Here is a 15,903-nt window from a genome sequence, read left to right on the forward strand (position 1 = left end):
TATACAGTTCAAGCTTCTCCTATTGACCTTCAAGTGCACTCAATCTGCTGCCCCCCATTACCTCTCTACCCTCCTCTCCCCGTATGTTCCCACCCGTAACCTCCGCTCTCAGGACAAATCACTCCTATCTGTACCCTTCTCCACCACCGCTAACTCCAGACTCCGCCCCTTCTGCCTCGCAGCACCTTATGCCTGGAACAGACTTCCTGAGCCCATACGCCATGCGCCCTCCCTGCCCATCTTCAAGTCCTTACTCAAGGCCCATCTCTTCTCCCTTGCTTTTGGCGCCTAACCACCTTCCCCATTCCTGTTACCTACACTGACTACGTAGTATGTTACCGTTAGATTGTAAGCTCTCTTGAGCAGGGACTGTCCCTCCCCGTGTTTAAACTTGTACAGCGCTGCGTAACCCTGGCAGCGCTATAGAAATGCTAAGTAGTAGTAGTAGTAGTAGTACGCCTGCCTGATAAGTGGCTTGGAGAAACATGCCATGATGGCGAGCTCAAAGGCACATCTGGACGGCTTCCTGACACAGAGGGCGCAATCCGGTGCCCCCCTTCTTGTTGGTGTAATACATGGCAACCTGATTGTCTGAATTAAAATTACTCGGTTGGACAGCCAATCTCTGAAAGCCTTTATAGGTGTTCCAGATCGCTTTTAATTCCAGGAGGTTGATCTGCAGATCTTTTTCCTGAAAGGACCAGGAGAGATGCATCTGTCGTCAGCAGTTTTCGTGGCTGAGGAATTTGGAACGGTCGCTCCATGGATAAATTGGATCGAGTTGTCCACCACTGAAGAGAATTCCGAAAGTCGGTGGACAGTTGGATTACATCCTCATCCCCCACAGCTTGAAACCACTGGGAAACTAGGGTCCATTGAGCTGATCTCATATGTAGACGTGCCATGGGCGTTACATGAACTGTGGAGGCTATGTGCCACAGAAGTCTCAACATCTGCTGAGCCGTGACCTGCTGAGACGCTCGAACCATGAACACCAGGGACAGAAGGTTGTTCTCTATGCATGATTAGAAAAAAAAAAATAAATTTGTACATAGCTAGAACATTTTTTTTTACATGATTAAAAAAGTTAAGGAGACAGCTTCTGTTGTTAAGGAACACAATGGTAGTATGGAGTGATAAAGTACTCACAAACACTGTATTCAATAGTTGCAGAAGCAGCACTTCTCCACAACAATGGATGCTCTGGTTATGAGCCTCCAGCAAAGGTCAGAGGTCAACTTTAAAAAAAAAAAAAAAAAAAAAAACCTCTCTCAAAACTCTAAACATTTTTTTAGATTAGTCCAACAAAAGTGCATTTGAAGCACCAAAAAGGTCTCAATATATCAAAAAGGCTCACTTACCAATATTATATGGCGATATGATAGAAAACAGACACTACAAAAAACTTTTTTAAAAAGTAAAACCGAAGATAAATGCAGAAGCAGCATGATCTGTCCACCTAAAATTACCAGCTTTTAGTGCACCCATCCCTCAGAAACCTTTAAATACACCCTTACTTTTAACCTATGGAATAGCATGTATAGATAGGGTTTTTTAAATATACATTTTACATTTAAGTGAGGTCATTCTTTTATGAATGTGTCTGATTTTTTTTTCCATTGTTTTTATTATTTGCTGTTCAGATTGTTTTTTGGTCTCCTGATGCAGGCAGTATAGCTGAAACACGGCCCGTGTCGAGTCCCCTAAGTGGTTATGTGCGCTTTTATGTATTCCATGTGAGCTGGTGTCAATAAAGAACCCTTCTTTTGGAGACATCTTTGGCTGGACACTGGTCATCCCCACTGTTACATATGCAGGGAACTACATAATTGTTTTAGGTCATGTAGCTTAAAAACTATATTGTTTGAGAAAGCAAAATTATATATCTGTAATATTTATTCTCTAGAACACAGATTAGACTACTGAATAATGTGGGCTTTTTTTCCTCCACACAGAAGGGACAGCAGACGCACAGATGGCTGAGACTCAAAATTTGCAGTCTTAAAAAAGACATAAGATAGGAACAGAGGATTGTTAGTTAAATAAAAGTAAAGCAACAATGAACGTATTAACCTAGCAGGCCATAGAGTTAACCAGGATGTTACCAAGCAGTCCACAATTCAAGAATATGAATAAAAGGAAAAAGGGAACTAGCTGTTGTGGAGGGGCATTTTCGATATGACATCTAAATCTGATTTTGGACGTTTTGCAAAGATCTCTGACAGTGATTGACATATGCTACCCTAGAGTCCTTTCAACACATGGAACTGAGACTTTTTAATACATTATTCTAACATTTTGGAATCCTGGTTTACAGTGCCTCACCACTTTTTCTTGCTGTTGCATATCTGTGAGGTTCATTTCTCCTTGCTTGTTCTCTACTGTTTGGAAAAGTCATGGAGACTTAGAAGATCAGATATTTGGGCAATGGTCAAGCTAGTATTAGTAGCTATTTAGATAATTACAAAGCATTGGGCCAGAAAAGAAAAGTGATTAGTATGAACTAAAAAGGAGGATCCTGTATGCTCATTTTATTTTATTATTAACTACTATTATCGTTTTCATAGCGCTAGACGTTGGCAGCACTCTATACAAACACATATGAGACAATCCCTGCTAAACAAACAGGCCATATAAGAGATTAGGGAGCTTTATTTATTATGGGCATAATTTAAAAAGCATGGGTATTCAACAAGAAATTAAGGGGTTATGCTTTAAACACAAACTCAAAAAACTCATCTTTTAGCATGGATTTGAATTTGATTTTTCATCTTTCAATCAGTACAGTAAAGAAGAGTACAATTAAAATATTAAGCATCTCCAAAACATAGTAAACATAGTAAATGACGGCAGATAAAGACCTGTATGGTCCATCCAGTCTGCCCAACAAGATAAACTCATTTTACATGGTATGTGATACTTTATATGTATACCTGAGTTTGATTTGTCCTTGCTTTTCTCAGGTTACAGACCGTAGAAGTTTGCCCAGTACTGTTCTTGTACTAAGTTCTGAAGCTAACATGGAAGCCCCTTAAAATTTACACTAAAGCCCATCCCTATCTATTCAGTCACGATCAGGGCGTAGACCGTAGAAGTCTGCCCAGCCCCCTTTTTCTTACCAAATTACCGGCGTTGCCATCCAATCTCCGCTAAGATTCCATGGAACCATTTCTTCTAAACAGTACACTATAAAGGAGTAAGACAACAAACATTGTTGATATCTCACAAGCAGATATGCTCTGTGGCCAGCAGACTGAATACATCCTTGGTAGTAAAGGCTTCTTTTACAAAGCCGCGTTAGCGATTCCCACGCATCAAATGAGAGGAAGCCCATAGGAATTGAATTGGCTTCCTCTCATTTACTGCACAGGAATCGCTAGTATGGCTTTGCAAAAGAGGCCCTAAGTGATTATGTGCATGACATGTCTCAATGTTATAAGTTTGCTTATTGTATTTATGATTTTGTGGTGGTTTTTGTGTAATTTGTTATGAGCATCCACTGTATAAAGGAAGATATAAATGAGATTAAATAAATAAAAGGATACGGATTGTCTCAGGAATACTAGTATCCAGGCAGTCAATAATCTGCTGCAACTCCTCTTGCATCCCTGGGGTCTGGAACAGGTCTTCCTGCCTCAGAAAACACAAAAACATAAGATCCAGAGAAAAGCAAAGCCCTTAGATACAGCAACAGCCTCCATACCAAGGTAGATGCTATGACACAGAGTGGTAAGAAGTTGAACTGCATTAGCTGTTTTACAGATATAAGTACACTATGCCAAAATGTATGAACCTTGTATGAATTTTCTCCGGTTCAGAGTGATGTAATAGTAAAGATACAGAAATTCTTAGTTTAGATGAAAGGAAAAATGTCTTACCTGACCAATTGTCTTTCCTTTAATTGCAGCAGATGAATCCACAGACTTGTTGGCTATTGACCATCTACCAGCAGGTGGAGATAGAAAGCACTGAACTGAATTCTTGTCTTATAGGATGGTAAGCTCCTTGAACAATTAGTATATCTCATTACAAAGCAAAAGGAACAATAAGGCACAACATTTCCCCTTCCTCACAGGGCCAAATGCACCAGTAGAACTCTTGATAATTGGAACAGCAGCAAAAACCTTAAACATAGAACTGATCATGAATTAAAGGAATAGTACTGAAAAGGGATGGACTCTGGATTCATTTGCTGTGATTAAAGGAAAGAAAATGGTCAGGTAAGGCATATTTTTTCCTTCCTTGGCATCTGCAGCAGATGAATCCAGACATTTGTGGGATGTAGCACAGCAGTTCCTAGATAGCGCAGAACGCCAAGACAGCTACAGAAAGAACTGATGTACCAAAAGACGCTTCAATACGTGCAGTGACATCCAATCAATAATGCCTGAAAGGGTATGCAAAGAGGACCATGCTGCCGTTCTACATATTTCCTCGAGAGAATTTCCGAGATTCCACCTAGGATGTCATCATGCTCCGAACAGAGTGTGCCTGCAGCGTGCCAGGAAGCTGCCAGTCTGACAGGAGATAAGCAGAGACATTAGCCCCTTTAATCCAATGAGCACTGATTGCTCTGTAAGCTGAAGTACCATGACTCGGACCTAAAAAAAGAACAAACAGATGATCCGTGTGTCAGAACACATTGGTAACCTGCAAATGCTGAAGGACTTTGCTACATTACCTTGATATTGGTCAAGGACTTGACCAATATCAAGGTAATGTAGCAAATGATAATCCTCTTTGCAATTCTCTTCACTAAATTAAGGAAGAAAAAGAAGCTGGTTTAAATGAAATGCAGACACTACCTTAGGAAGAAACTGTTTGAACAGTCACCCCTGAGTACAAAAAATAGAGGAACGGGTCTCTGCATGATGAAGCCTGTAATTCAGAAACCCTGCGTGCTGAAGAGATTGCAATGAGAGGGGCCAACTCGAAAATAAGATCCTTTAAAGTTACCTTCCTCAAGTATCAAAAGGGGCTTTCTGCATAGCCTGATTCCACTCAGGACCAAGGATGGTGAAGGGGAGGCTCGAGATGACTACCCCCCCCCCTCAAAAAACGTACCATGTCCGGATGAGAGGCTACAGAAGAATGAAAAATTCACTCTCGGTGAATAACAGCCAAGAGCCTCCACTTGTACTTGTGTACAAGGCAAGATAGTCAAAAGATGAGACAACAAAGCCTTGAATGGAGACAAAGCTCTTTCTGAGCACCAGGCCTCAAAGGATCGCCAGACATGAACATAAGTGGCAGAAGTAGAGCGTTTTCATGCCTGAAGCAATGTGGTAATGACTTCCTCCAAATAACCTACCTTTCTCAATTTCGACCTCTTAAGAGACAGGCCATAAGACCAAAGCAGGAGGGGATCTTCCATCTGAATGTGCTCCTGACTGAGAAGCCCTTCAGTTGGAGGAAGATAGAACGTCTTGTCTGCTAGAAGCCAAATCAGATCCACATACCACGACTCCTGGGCCAGTCCAGAGCAATCAGAATTGCCAATCCTCGATGATGAATGATCTTATGAAGAACCTGTCCTATCAGTGGCCACAGAGGGAAGACAAAGAAATGCTGATTCTGGCCATGGCTGTAAAAGAGCATCTAGGCCTTCTTTACCAGACTCTCTTCTTGTGCTGAAAAAATTGTGTACTTTGGCATTGTGTCGAATTGCCATGAAGTCTAGGACCAAATACGTCTGTTAATAGCTCCCACTCCACCGGGTCCAGGGCGTTCCTGCTGAGACAGTCCCCTTGAAATGTAGGAGTATTTCCCTGTGTGTCCCACCTTACGGGCCTTGGCCTGTATAATTCTATGACAGCAAAATGGAGGCTGTAAACTCTGACCCGCACATCTCTGTGTCAGCAAGAAACAGCTTTGCAGCTTGTGGAAAATTACAGCAGAAGCTTAACACCAAGGACATGCTGTGGGCAAAGCAGGCCCCCTTCTCTCCCTGAGAGGCTGGCTCCAGCAAGGCGGGTGAGAAACAGAAAATGCATACCAAAATGTAACAACTTGAAGGTCAAGAACATCGAACTGTTCTTGCCACGCAGTGAACCGAGGAAGATCCAGATTGGTCCTGGCTGGTCACCTGTGCATCAGGGACTGAGGAGAGCGGGAACAAGAAAAAAAGGAGTTAGTTGGAAGCCTTGAAAGAAGGTGGAGGTGGAAAGAAGACCAGTGAGACCTAATAAGGTCCACCAACTGATGAACTGTGTATCTGGAGGAAAGTATCGTGGTTCAGCTGTATCAGCCCTGAGTGAACTGTGCCCTCCTTGTCTGCTGCAGAGTTCCCTTCCAGTTCAGACTGAGACTCGCTGTAAATCCAGCTTGAGTCTGAGGAGTATCCTGTGCTAATCCCGAGAGACTGCCACGAAGGTCAGCTTCGTGAGAGACACAGTGATCTATTTCCTAGCAGTCTGGGGCTAGTTAATGGTAATTACCTGAGCAAAGGCTGGTGGCGTCACACTTGTGATCAGGAGAAGCTGCTAATAACTGTACTACCTCGTAACATAGTGTGACTTATCAGTGGTGTAATATTATCTGGTAACCAGTAAGAATTAGTGTTTAGTAGTGTGACGTATGAGTGTAATTTTTATCAGCCAGTAATTTTGTATTCAGCCAAAGCTTTGCAGAGTTCTATTTTGTATACCTTAGCTATATTTTCTTACCTGATACCATAATAAATCTAATATATATATCAGCCTGCGTTCTTCGCTACAGTTCTTTCTAATGGAAGTATCTGGCTAGGTTCCAAGGTTCCCACCCTAGACCTAGTACAGGATTATTTGCTTGCAGATAGTTCTGCTTGGGGAACCGGGAAACAGGTAATTTATTAACTGTGATTTATCCTACAGAACACTGAGAGTACCCTCTATACATGCCACTGAATGAGTCTACACCTACAGGAAGAGAAGACGAGCTTCATCTGCCAGAGGCTGACTTTGTATGCCGCCTTGTCTTTTCACATAAGCCACTTATGTCATGTTTGAAAGAACTTGCACCAGCTTGCCCTCCAGAATAGACTGAAAGGCCTGAAGAGTGAGACGGACTGCTCTGAGTTCTAGACAATTGATTGGCCACTGTGATTCCATGCTATCCAATAAGCCCTGGGCCCCCTCAACCCACCAGGCTGACTCAGGTCACCACCACAACCCAAAGGGGTGATGCTGGGATGCACCTCAAACAAGACTGGACGTTTGAAGCCAACACAACGTGCTGGGTTTTGCCTGAGGCATCCAAAGAAGAAGCACATTATAATCTCGGGACACTGGTGACCATTGACACAAGAGAGACTGTTGAAGATGATGCATGTGAGCTCTGGTCACCTGAACTATGTCCAATGTCACCACCATGGAAAACAGAACCTGCACATAACCTCAAGTGAATGGAGTTGAGGAGCACAACAGGCAACAAATCTGATTCCAAACCTACTCTTGCCTTTGATCCAGTAAAAAAGCCTAGCTCTGGCCAGTGTTGAAATGAACCCCTGGGTATTCTAGATTCTGGAAAGGAACCAGATGACTCTTGGGCAGATTAATAACCCAACCCACTGACTGCAGCAGAACAATTACACAGAAGGTGACCTGCCACTCTCTTGCTCTGTAGATGCTCTGATCAGCCAATTGTCTAGATAAGGGATGCACCCAGATTCCTTCTCTCTTCAAAAATGCAGCCACAACCACTACCACCTTATAAAAGGTTCTGGGCATGGTTACAAGTCCTAAGAGCATCATTTGGAATTGAAAGTGCTGACCTAGAATGGCAAACCTCAGAAAACGTTGATGAGAAGGCCAAATAGGGATATGCAATTACGCCCACGCCTCTGAGATCCAGAGCAGTGAGAAATTCCCCTGGCTGGACCGCAGCCAGGACGGACTTCAAGGTTTCTACGTAAAAATGCTTGACTTTCAGAAATGTATTTACTTTCTTGCCCAGAACAGGACAGTGAAGTCTCCTTTCTTTGGCACCACTAAGTAAATGGAAAATCATTCCCGACCCCCCCCCCCCCCCCCCGGAACCAGAATCAGTATTAGTACCAACTCTTGTAAGGAGCACAGAGTTGAAAGAACAGCTGCCCAATTTGAAAAAGTTTTGCAAAGGGATTACAAGAAAAAAAATCTCCTATGGGAGAGGAGAATTCAAACTTGTATCCATCCTTCTCTGATAATTTCGCGGACCCAAGGAGTGACCGGGGTGATAGCGCTTGGTGTCCTTCAGACTAGGTCAAGATTGAGCTGACCTGAAGGAAGATTTGGGTTTGCCCTTTGGCAAACTCTGAGCTTTAGAGTCACCCAGGTCTTTAGCTAGATTTTCAAGATACTCCCTGAAAAGAAGTTTGCCTCTAAAAGACAACTTTGCAAGGCTCTCCCAAGAAAGAAGCAGTATCTGCAGACCAGTGATGTAGACACGATAAGTGGCTGGCAGTGACTGCTAGAGCTGCATGGCCAAAGCTCAAACAAGATCATATAGAGAATCCACTAAATAAGTAAGTCCTGTCTGCAAGTCAGGAAACACAGGAAGGAGGAGAGTCCGAGTCCACCACTGCATCCGCTGCCTGCTGAACTCAGCTAAGGCAAGCCCTAACAGCATAAGAACTGCACATAGTAGCCTGTAGGGAAAGTAGAGAGACCTCAAAGGACAATTTCAAGGAAGACTCCAATTTCCCATTCTGCACATCTTTCAAGGCAATTCCACCTTCTACTGGTAAGATGGTTTTCTTGGTGAGTGCCACCACTAAAGAGTCCACCTTGGGTAAGCTAATTTCTCCAAATCTTCCTCAGAAAAAGGATAGAGGCGAGCAAAGGCTCTGGCAAAAAATATAAAATACAATAAAATAATACATTTAAAAAATGTTAGTGATTGAAACATGTCTTGCTTTGGGAAATATGCATCTCTTTAATATTATTTTGCTTGGTATGATAGGAAATGCATTTATGTTTGTCCTTTCCTGTACTGCATTGCTCATGAGTGTAGCTTTTTGACAGGTTTCTATTTCAGTTTTATCTGCAAGTTTCTTTCTAATTTGTGGTTCCTTTTTCTGTATTAGGTGAGGGCCCATCCAGGTTCTCTATAAGAGACTGAGGTGAAGGATTCTGCTTCTGTGTCGTTTCTGTGCAGTGGCATTTTTCAGTGTGGCTTGCCCTCTTCTTCTAGTAGGAGGTTGTGGTAATGTGATTGAGTGTGTGGTTTGGATTGGGCACAAAGTCAGTCATAGATACCATGGCTGCTAGCAAAAAAAAAGAAAAATACTCTGTTTGACACATGTGCCCCTGTTACTTCACAGGCTTATGTCCAGCACATTTACAGTCTCTTTATTTCTCTCTGGTTCTTCACATCAAAACAAGTACTTTTTGAATGTAATTCAAGGTATCTCCTACCTAGCAAAATCTTCCCACACAAACTCTGATGCCAATGAAGCTTGACACTCAATGCTTCCCTGGTCCTCTCCTCAGGTACTACAGCTCAGTGTAGAGTGCAGTGCTTTTTTTGTAGAAAAAAAGGTGCTGGTACTCATTATGGGAGGGGTCACCACATATGGCTCCACCCCTATGATAGCCACACCCCTTATACCAGCTATGGCGCATATAAACATAAATCATTGAAAATATTATACTAGTATAGGAGAAAAAAATAACGTGATTTTTTTCATTAGAAATAATTTCTGTAAGCTGTTACAGCTCCAGTATACCCAGTGCAAAATAAGACAGCAGATGTAAGTTCTCAAATTGGACATATTTCAAACACTAAAATGAAAATAAAAAGATTTTTTCTACCTCTGACTGTTTTTCTTTCCATATTGGTCCCAGTCTCTGATTCTGCTGCTCTCTATCTGTTTCCTTAACTCCGTTTCCAGGGCTTCCTTTCCATTTATTTCTTTACTTTCTTCTTCATTTCTTGTCCTACATCCGTAAGTAAAAGCTGGGTCCTCCGCAGACTTGACTGTCCAGTTGATCCAGCTTCTGCCTATTTTCTTCATCCATGTGCAGTTTTTCTCTCTTCCTTTTCCCTCATCTCATCTCCTTCCTCACTCTTCCCTCCCCTCCATCCATGTCCAGCATTTCTTCTCTCTCCCTTCCCTCTCCTCCATCCATGTCCTGCAACCCTCCTCTCACCTGCCCCCTCCAGCCATTCATACCCACCCCGCGATTCCCTTGGCTCCCCTGCCCCCCCTCCAGCCATCCATACCCACCCAGCGATTCCCTTGGCTCCCCTGCCCCCCCTCCAGCTATCCATACCCACCCCGCAATTCCCTTGGCTCCCCTGCCCCCCCCTCCAGCCAGCCATACCCACCCAGCGATCCCTTGGCTCCCCTGTCCCCCCCTCCAGCCATCCATACCCACCCAGCGATTCCCTTGGCTCCCCTGCCCCCCCCAGCCATCCATACCCATCCCGTGATTCCCTTGGCTCCCCTGCCCCCCTCCAGCCATCCATACCCACCCCGTGATTCCCTTGGCTCCCCTGCCCCTCCCTCCAGCTATCCATACCCACCCCGCGATTCCCTTGGCTCCCCTGCCCCCCCCTCCAGCCATCCATACCCACCCCGCGATTCCCTTGGCTCCCCTGCCCCCCTCCAGCCATCCATACCCATCCCGCGATTCCCTTGGCTCCCCTGCCCCCCCTGCAGCCATCCCGTGATTCCCTTGGCTCCCCTGCCCCCCCCCCCAGCCATCCATCCCCACCCCGCGATTCCCTTCGCTCCCCTGCCCGGCATCCATACCCACTTCGTGATTCTCCTTGCTCCCCTGCCTCCGTCGCAGCTGCCGTAGTGAAAGGCCGTCAGCCTTCTCTTTGTTTCCTGTCGTGTCCCGCCCTTGCGCAATGACGTCACAGAGGCATACCGATACTCGATCTGGTATAATAGCTACAGCACGCTCTTTTCATGAGTAGGGTTGCTGCAGTTTGAATCCTGGGTGTTACAACCGTTATGGTATGGTAAATTTGTTGTACATGTTCTGAGTGTTTTTTGGGGGGATTTTATTTTGCAAAGTATCTGGTAGCGGAAGGAGAGAGTGTGTTACTGCTATTGAGGTGACATCACAATTTGAATATTTGCTTTTTGTACGGATAATTTTTTAAACTGGAAATTCAGTCCAAACTCTAGACAGTTTGGATTAAAACACTGGCTAAAAATAAATGGGTGACTAGTAAGAGAAACCGAGGAATGCAGCATGTAGGTTACAGAACTGGAGGTGTAAAAGGTCATTCTGACTTCCCCTTCGTGCATTTTAGCCAGTTGGTGCATATTTTCCAGGGTAACGATATTCAACTACTCAACCCTGACAGAACAAGCAACAGCCGTAAATCTAGCACAACAAATTTTTAGCCAGATAATCAGCCCCAAAACTAGCCAGTTTGGACTGAAACTTTGGCTAAAGATAAATGGGTGAGTTGCAAGAGAAAACATCATTGCTGAGGAATGTGGCTTATATACAACTGGCGGTATGGAGAAGTCATTTTGGCTTCCCCCTTGTTGCCATCCCAAATACTTTTGCCTTCCCATACCCACTCTTGACTGACAGATTATTCAGCCCAGTAACCCTGAGGAGAACTAGTGCTGCTGCTCCCTCCCTCTCAAATAAAGCAAGCTCACATTTAATAAAAAGAGAAAAAAGTGTGCATTGGGGGGAAAATTCTAAAAGTATCTGCCCTGGGTGCAGAAAAAACTAGTGAAATAGCATTCCTTGTTTCTGTATTAACAGTTGGAAAAATGTCCTATTTTACTGGTTTCCCGATGAATAGGACTCAAAGACCAGAATTAAGGCCTACTTACAAAGCTGAGTTTTGGCAATAAAGCACGATACTACCCAATTAAGGTGCATTAATTCTAAAGTGCATGATTTTCTAATAACAAAACCGAACAAAAAAAATCCCAATGAGGGTTAAAAAAAAACGAGCTGCGTGCAAAGCAGTTAACTATTATGCACTGCAATAACGCAGCTTGCAGTACACTATGTAAGCTATGTTATTCAAGGGAAGTTAAAACCTCCAGAAACAGTGGTAAAGTTTCTTTGGGAGCACTGAACTGTTGTTATGGGTAATGTTTAGAATAGATGGCCTCCTCTGTTCAGGACAAATTCCTTGACGGCCTACTGGTGAGGACCCCCCAACCTCCCCACACCCCTACTAAATTCAAAACTGTGTTATTAAAAAATTTCTCCTTACCCCTATGTAAAAAAAAAAAAAAAAAAATCAAAAACACCATTTTCCAAAACGGCATGGCCTGCCCAATAGTGGTAGTCTTGCAAGACCTCCTGGCTCCACAGTTTTCCCTTCAGAGGGCAATAGAGAAACAGCTTCATTTGTAGAACTGACGTCCCTGAAGAATGTTTGAAACAGGGATTCCTGTTGGACGTTTACCATAGACGGAACCATAGTGAGGAGAAAAAGTGAATGCTACATACCTGTAGAAGGTATTCTCCGAGGACAGCAGGCTGATTGTTCTCACTGATGGGTGACGTCCACGGCAGCCCCTTCAATCGGAACACTTTACTAGCAAAGGCCTTTGCTAGTCCTCGCGTGCCGATGCGCACCGCGCATGCGCGGCCGTCTTCCCGCCTGAACCGGCTCGTGTTCGTCAGTCCTATATGTAGCAAGACAAACAAGGGAAGACACAACTCCAAAGGGGAGGCGGGAGGGTTTGTGAGAACAATCAGCCTGCTGTCCTCAGAGAATACCTTCTACAGGTATGTAGCATTCGCTTTCTCCGAAGACAAGCAGGCTGCTTGTTCTCACTGATGGGGTATCCCTAGCCCCCAGGCTCACTCACAACAACAAACATGGTCAATTGGGCCTCGCAACGGCGAGGACATAACTGAGATTGACCTAACAATTTTTCCAACTAACTGAGAGTGTAGCCTGGAACAGAATAAAACATGGGCCTAGGGGGGTGGAGTTGGATCCTAAACCCCGAACAGATTCTGAAGCACTGACTGCCCGAACCGACTGTCGCGTCGGGTATCCTGCTGCAGGCAGTAATGAGATGTGAATGTGTGGACAGATGACCACGTCGCAGCTTTGCAAATCTCTTCAACAGTGGCTGACTTCAAGTGGGCTATCGACGCTGCCATGGCTCTAACATTATGAGCCGTGACATGACCCTCAAGAGCCAGCCCAGCCTGGGCGTAAGTGAAGGAAATGCAATCTGCTAGCCAATTGGATATGGTGCGTTTCCCCACAGCCACTCCCCTCCTGTTGGGATCAAAAGAAACAAACAATTGGGCGGACTGTCTGTTGGGCTGTGTCCGCTCCAGATAGAAGGCCAATGCTCTCTCTTGCAGTCCAATGTGTGCAGCTGACGTTCAGCAGGGCAGGAATGAGGACGGGGAAAGAATGTTGGCAAGACAATTGACTGGTTCAGATGGAACTCCGACACAACCTTTGGCAAGAACTTAGGGTGAGTGCAGAGGACTACTCTGTTATGATGAAATTTGGTGTAAGGGGCCTGGGCTACCAGGGCCTGAAGCTCACTGACTCTACGAGCTGAAGTAACTGCCACCAAGAAAATGACCTTCCAGGTCAAGTACTTCAGATGGCAGGAATTCAGTGGCTCAAAAGGAGGTTTCATCAGCTGGGTGAGAACGACATTGAGATCCCATGACACTGTAGGAGGTTTGACGGGGGGCTTTGACAAAAGCAAACCTCTCATGAAGCGAACAACTAAAGGCTGTCCTGAGATCGGTTTACCTTCCACACGGTAATGGTATGCACTGATTGCACTAAGGTGAACCCTTACAGAGTTGGTCTTGAGACCAGACTCAGACAAGTGCAGAAGGTATTCAAGCAGGGTCTGTGTAGGACAAGAGCGAGGATCTAGGGCCTTGCTGTCACACCAGATGGCAAACCTCCTCCATAGAAAGAAGTAACTCCTCTTAGTGGAATCTTTCCTGGAAGCAAGCAAGATGCGGGAGACACCCTCTGACAGACCCAAAGAGGCAAAGTCTATGCTCTCAACATCCAGGCTGTGAGAGCCAGAGACTGGAGGTTGGGATGCAGAAGCGCCCCTTCGTCCTGTGTGATGAGGGTCGGAAAACACTCCAATCTCCACGATTCTTCGGAGGATAACTCCAGAAGAAGAGGGAACCAGATCTGACGCGGCCAAAAGGGAGCAATCAGGATCATGGTGCCTCGGTCTTCCTTGAGTTTCAACAAAGTCTTCCCGACTAGAGGTATGGGAGGATAAGCATACAAGAGACCCTCCCCCCAGTCCAGGAGGAAGGCATCCGGTGCCAGTCTGCCGTTGGCCTGAAGCTTGGAACAGAACTGAGGGACCTTGTGGTTGGCTCGAGATGCAAAGAGATCTACCAAGGGGGTGCCCCACACCTGGAAGATCTGTCGCACTACTCAGGAGTTGAGCGACCACTCGTGAGGTTGCATAATCCTGCTCAGTCTGTCGGCCAGACTGTTGTTTACGCCTGCCAGGTATGTGGCTTGGAGCACCATGCCCTGACGGCGAGCCCAAAGCCACATGCTGACGGCTTCCTGACACAGGGGGCGAGATCCGGTGCCCCCCTGCTTTTTGATGTAATACATGGCAACCTGGTTGTCTGTCTGAATTTGGATAATTTGGTGGGACAACCGATCTCTGAAAGCCTTCAGAGCGTTCCAGACCGCTCGTAACTCCAGGAGATTGATCTGCAGATCGCGTTCCTGGAGGGATCAGCTTCCTTGGGTGTGAAGCCCATCGACATGAGCTCCCCACCCCAGGAGAGATGCATCCGTAGTCAGCACTTTTTGTGGCTGAGGAATTTGGAAAGGACGTCCCAGGGTCAAATTGGACCAAATCGTCCACCAATACAGGGATTTGAAAAAACTCGTGGACAGGTGGATCATGTCTTCTAGATCCCCAGCAGCCTGAAACCACTGGGAAGCTAGGGTCCATTGAGCAGATCGCATGTGAAGGCGGGCCATGGGAGTCACGAACTGTGGAGGCCATGTGGCCCAGCAATCTCAACATCTGCCGAGCTGTGATCTGCTGGGACGCTCGCACCCGCGAGACGAGGGACAACAAGTTGTTGGCTCTCGCCTCTGGGAGATAGGCACGAGCCGTCCGAGAATCCAGCAGAGCTCCTATGAATTCGAGTCTCTGCACTGGGAGAAGATGGGACTTTGGATAATTTATCACAAACCCCAATAGCTCCAGGAGGTGAATAGTCATCTGCATGGACTGCAGAGCTCCTGCCTCGGATGTGTTCTTCACCAGCCAATCGTCGAGATATGGGAACACGTGCACCCCCAGCCTGCGAAGCACCCCTGCTACTACAGCCAAGCACTTCGTGAACACTCTGGGCGCAGAGGCGAGCCCAAAGGGTAGCACACAGTACTGGAAGTGACGTGTGCCCAGCTGAAATCGCAGATACTGTCTGTGAGCTGGCAGTATCGGGATGTGCGTGTAAGCGTCCTTCAAGTCCAGAGAGCATAGCCAATCATTTTCCTGAATCATGGGTAGAAGGGTGCCCAGGGAAAGCATCCTGAACTTTTCCTTGACCAGATATTTGTTCAGGGCCCTTAGGTCTAGGATGGGACGCATCCCCTCTGTTTTCTTTTCCACAAGGAAGTACCTGGAATAGAATCCCAGCCCTTCTTGCCCGGATGGCACGGGCTCGACCGCATTGGCGCTGAGAAGGGCGGAGAGTTCCTCTGCAAGTACCTGCTTATGCTGGAAGCTGTAAGACTGAGCTCCCGGTAGACAATTTGGAGGCCAAATTGAGGGTGTATCCTTGCCGGACTATTTGAAGAACCCACTGATCGGAGGTTATGAGAGGCCACCTTTAGTGAAAAACTTTCAACCTCCCTCCGACCGGCAGATCGCCCGGCACTGACACGTTGATGTCGGCTATGCTCTGCTGGAGCCAGTCAAAAGCTCGTCCCTTGCTTTTGCTGGGGAGCCGAGGGGCCTTGCTGAGGCGC

At 45.8% G+C, this 15,903-nt stretch overlaps 1 protein-coding gene across 2 annotated transcripts in view; it reads right to left on the minus strand.

The window, feature by feature from the left end:
- OCRL (OCRL inositol polyphosphate-5-phosphatase) overlaps positions 1-15,903 on the minus strand; it is a 213,450-nt gene that overhangs the window by 25,008 nt on the left and 172,539 nt on the right. For both annotated transcript variants that reach the window (XM_030208712.1, XM_030208711.1), the window contains one exon: positions 3,546-3,630. In XM_030208712.1, coding sequence (XP_030064572.1) covers positions 3,546-3,630 — 85 coding nt within the window. The remainder of the gene's footprint in view (positions 1-3,545; positions 3,631-15,903) is intronic.

This window comes from Microcaecilia unicolor, chromosome 7 (genome assembly GCF_901765095.1).
Source record: "Microcaecilia unicolor chromosome 7, aMicUni1.1, whole genome shotgun sequence".
Classification (NCBI taxonomy): domain Eukaryota; kingdom Metazoa; phylum Chordata; class Amphibia; order Gymnophiona; family Siphonopidae; genus Microcaecilia; species Microcaecilia unicolor.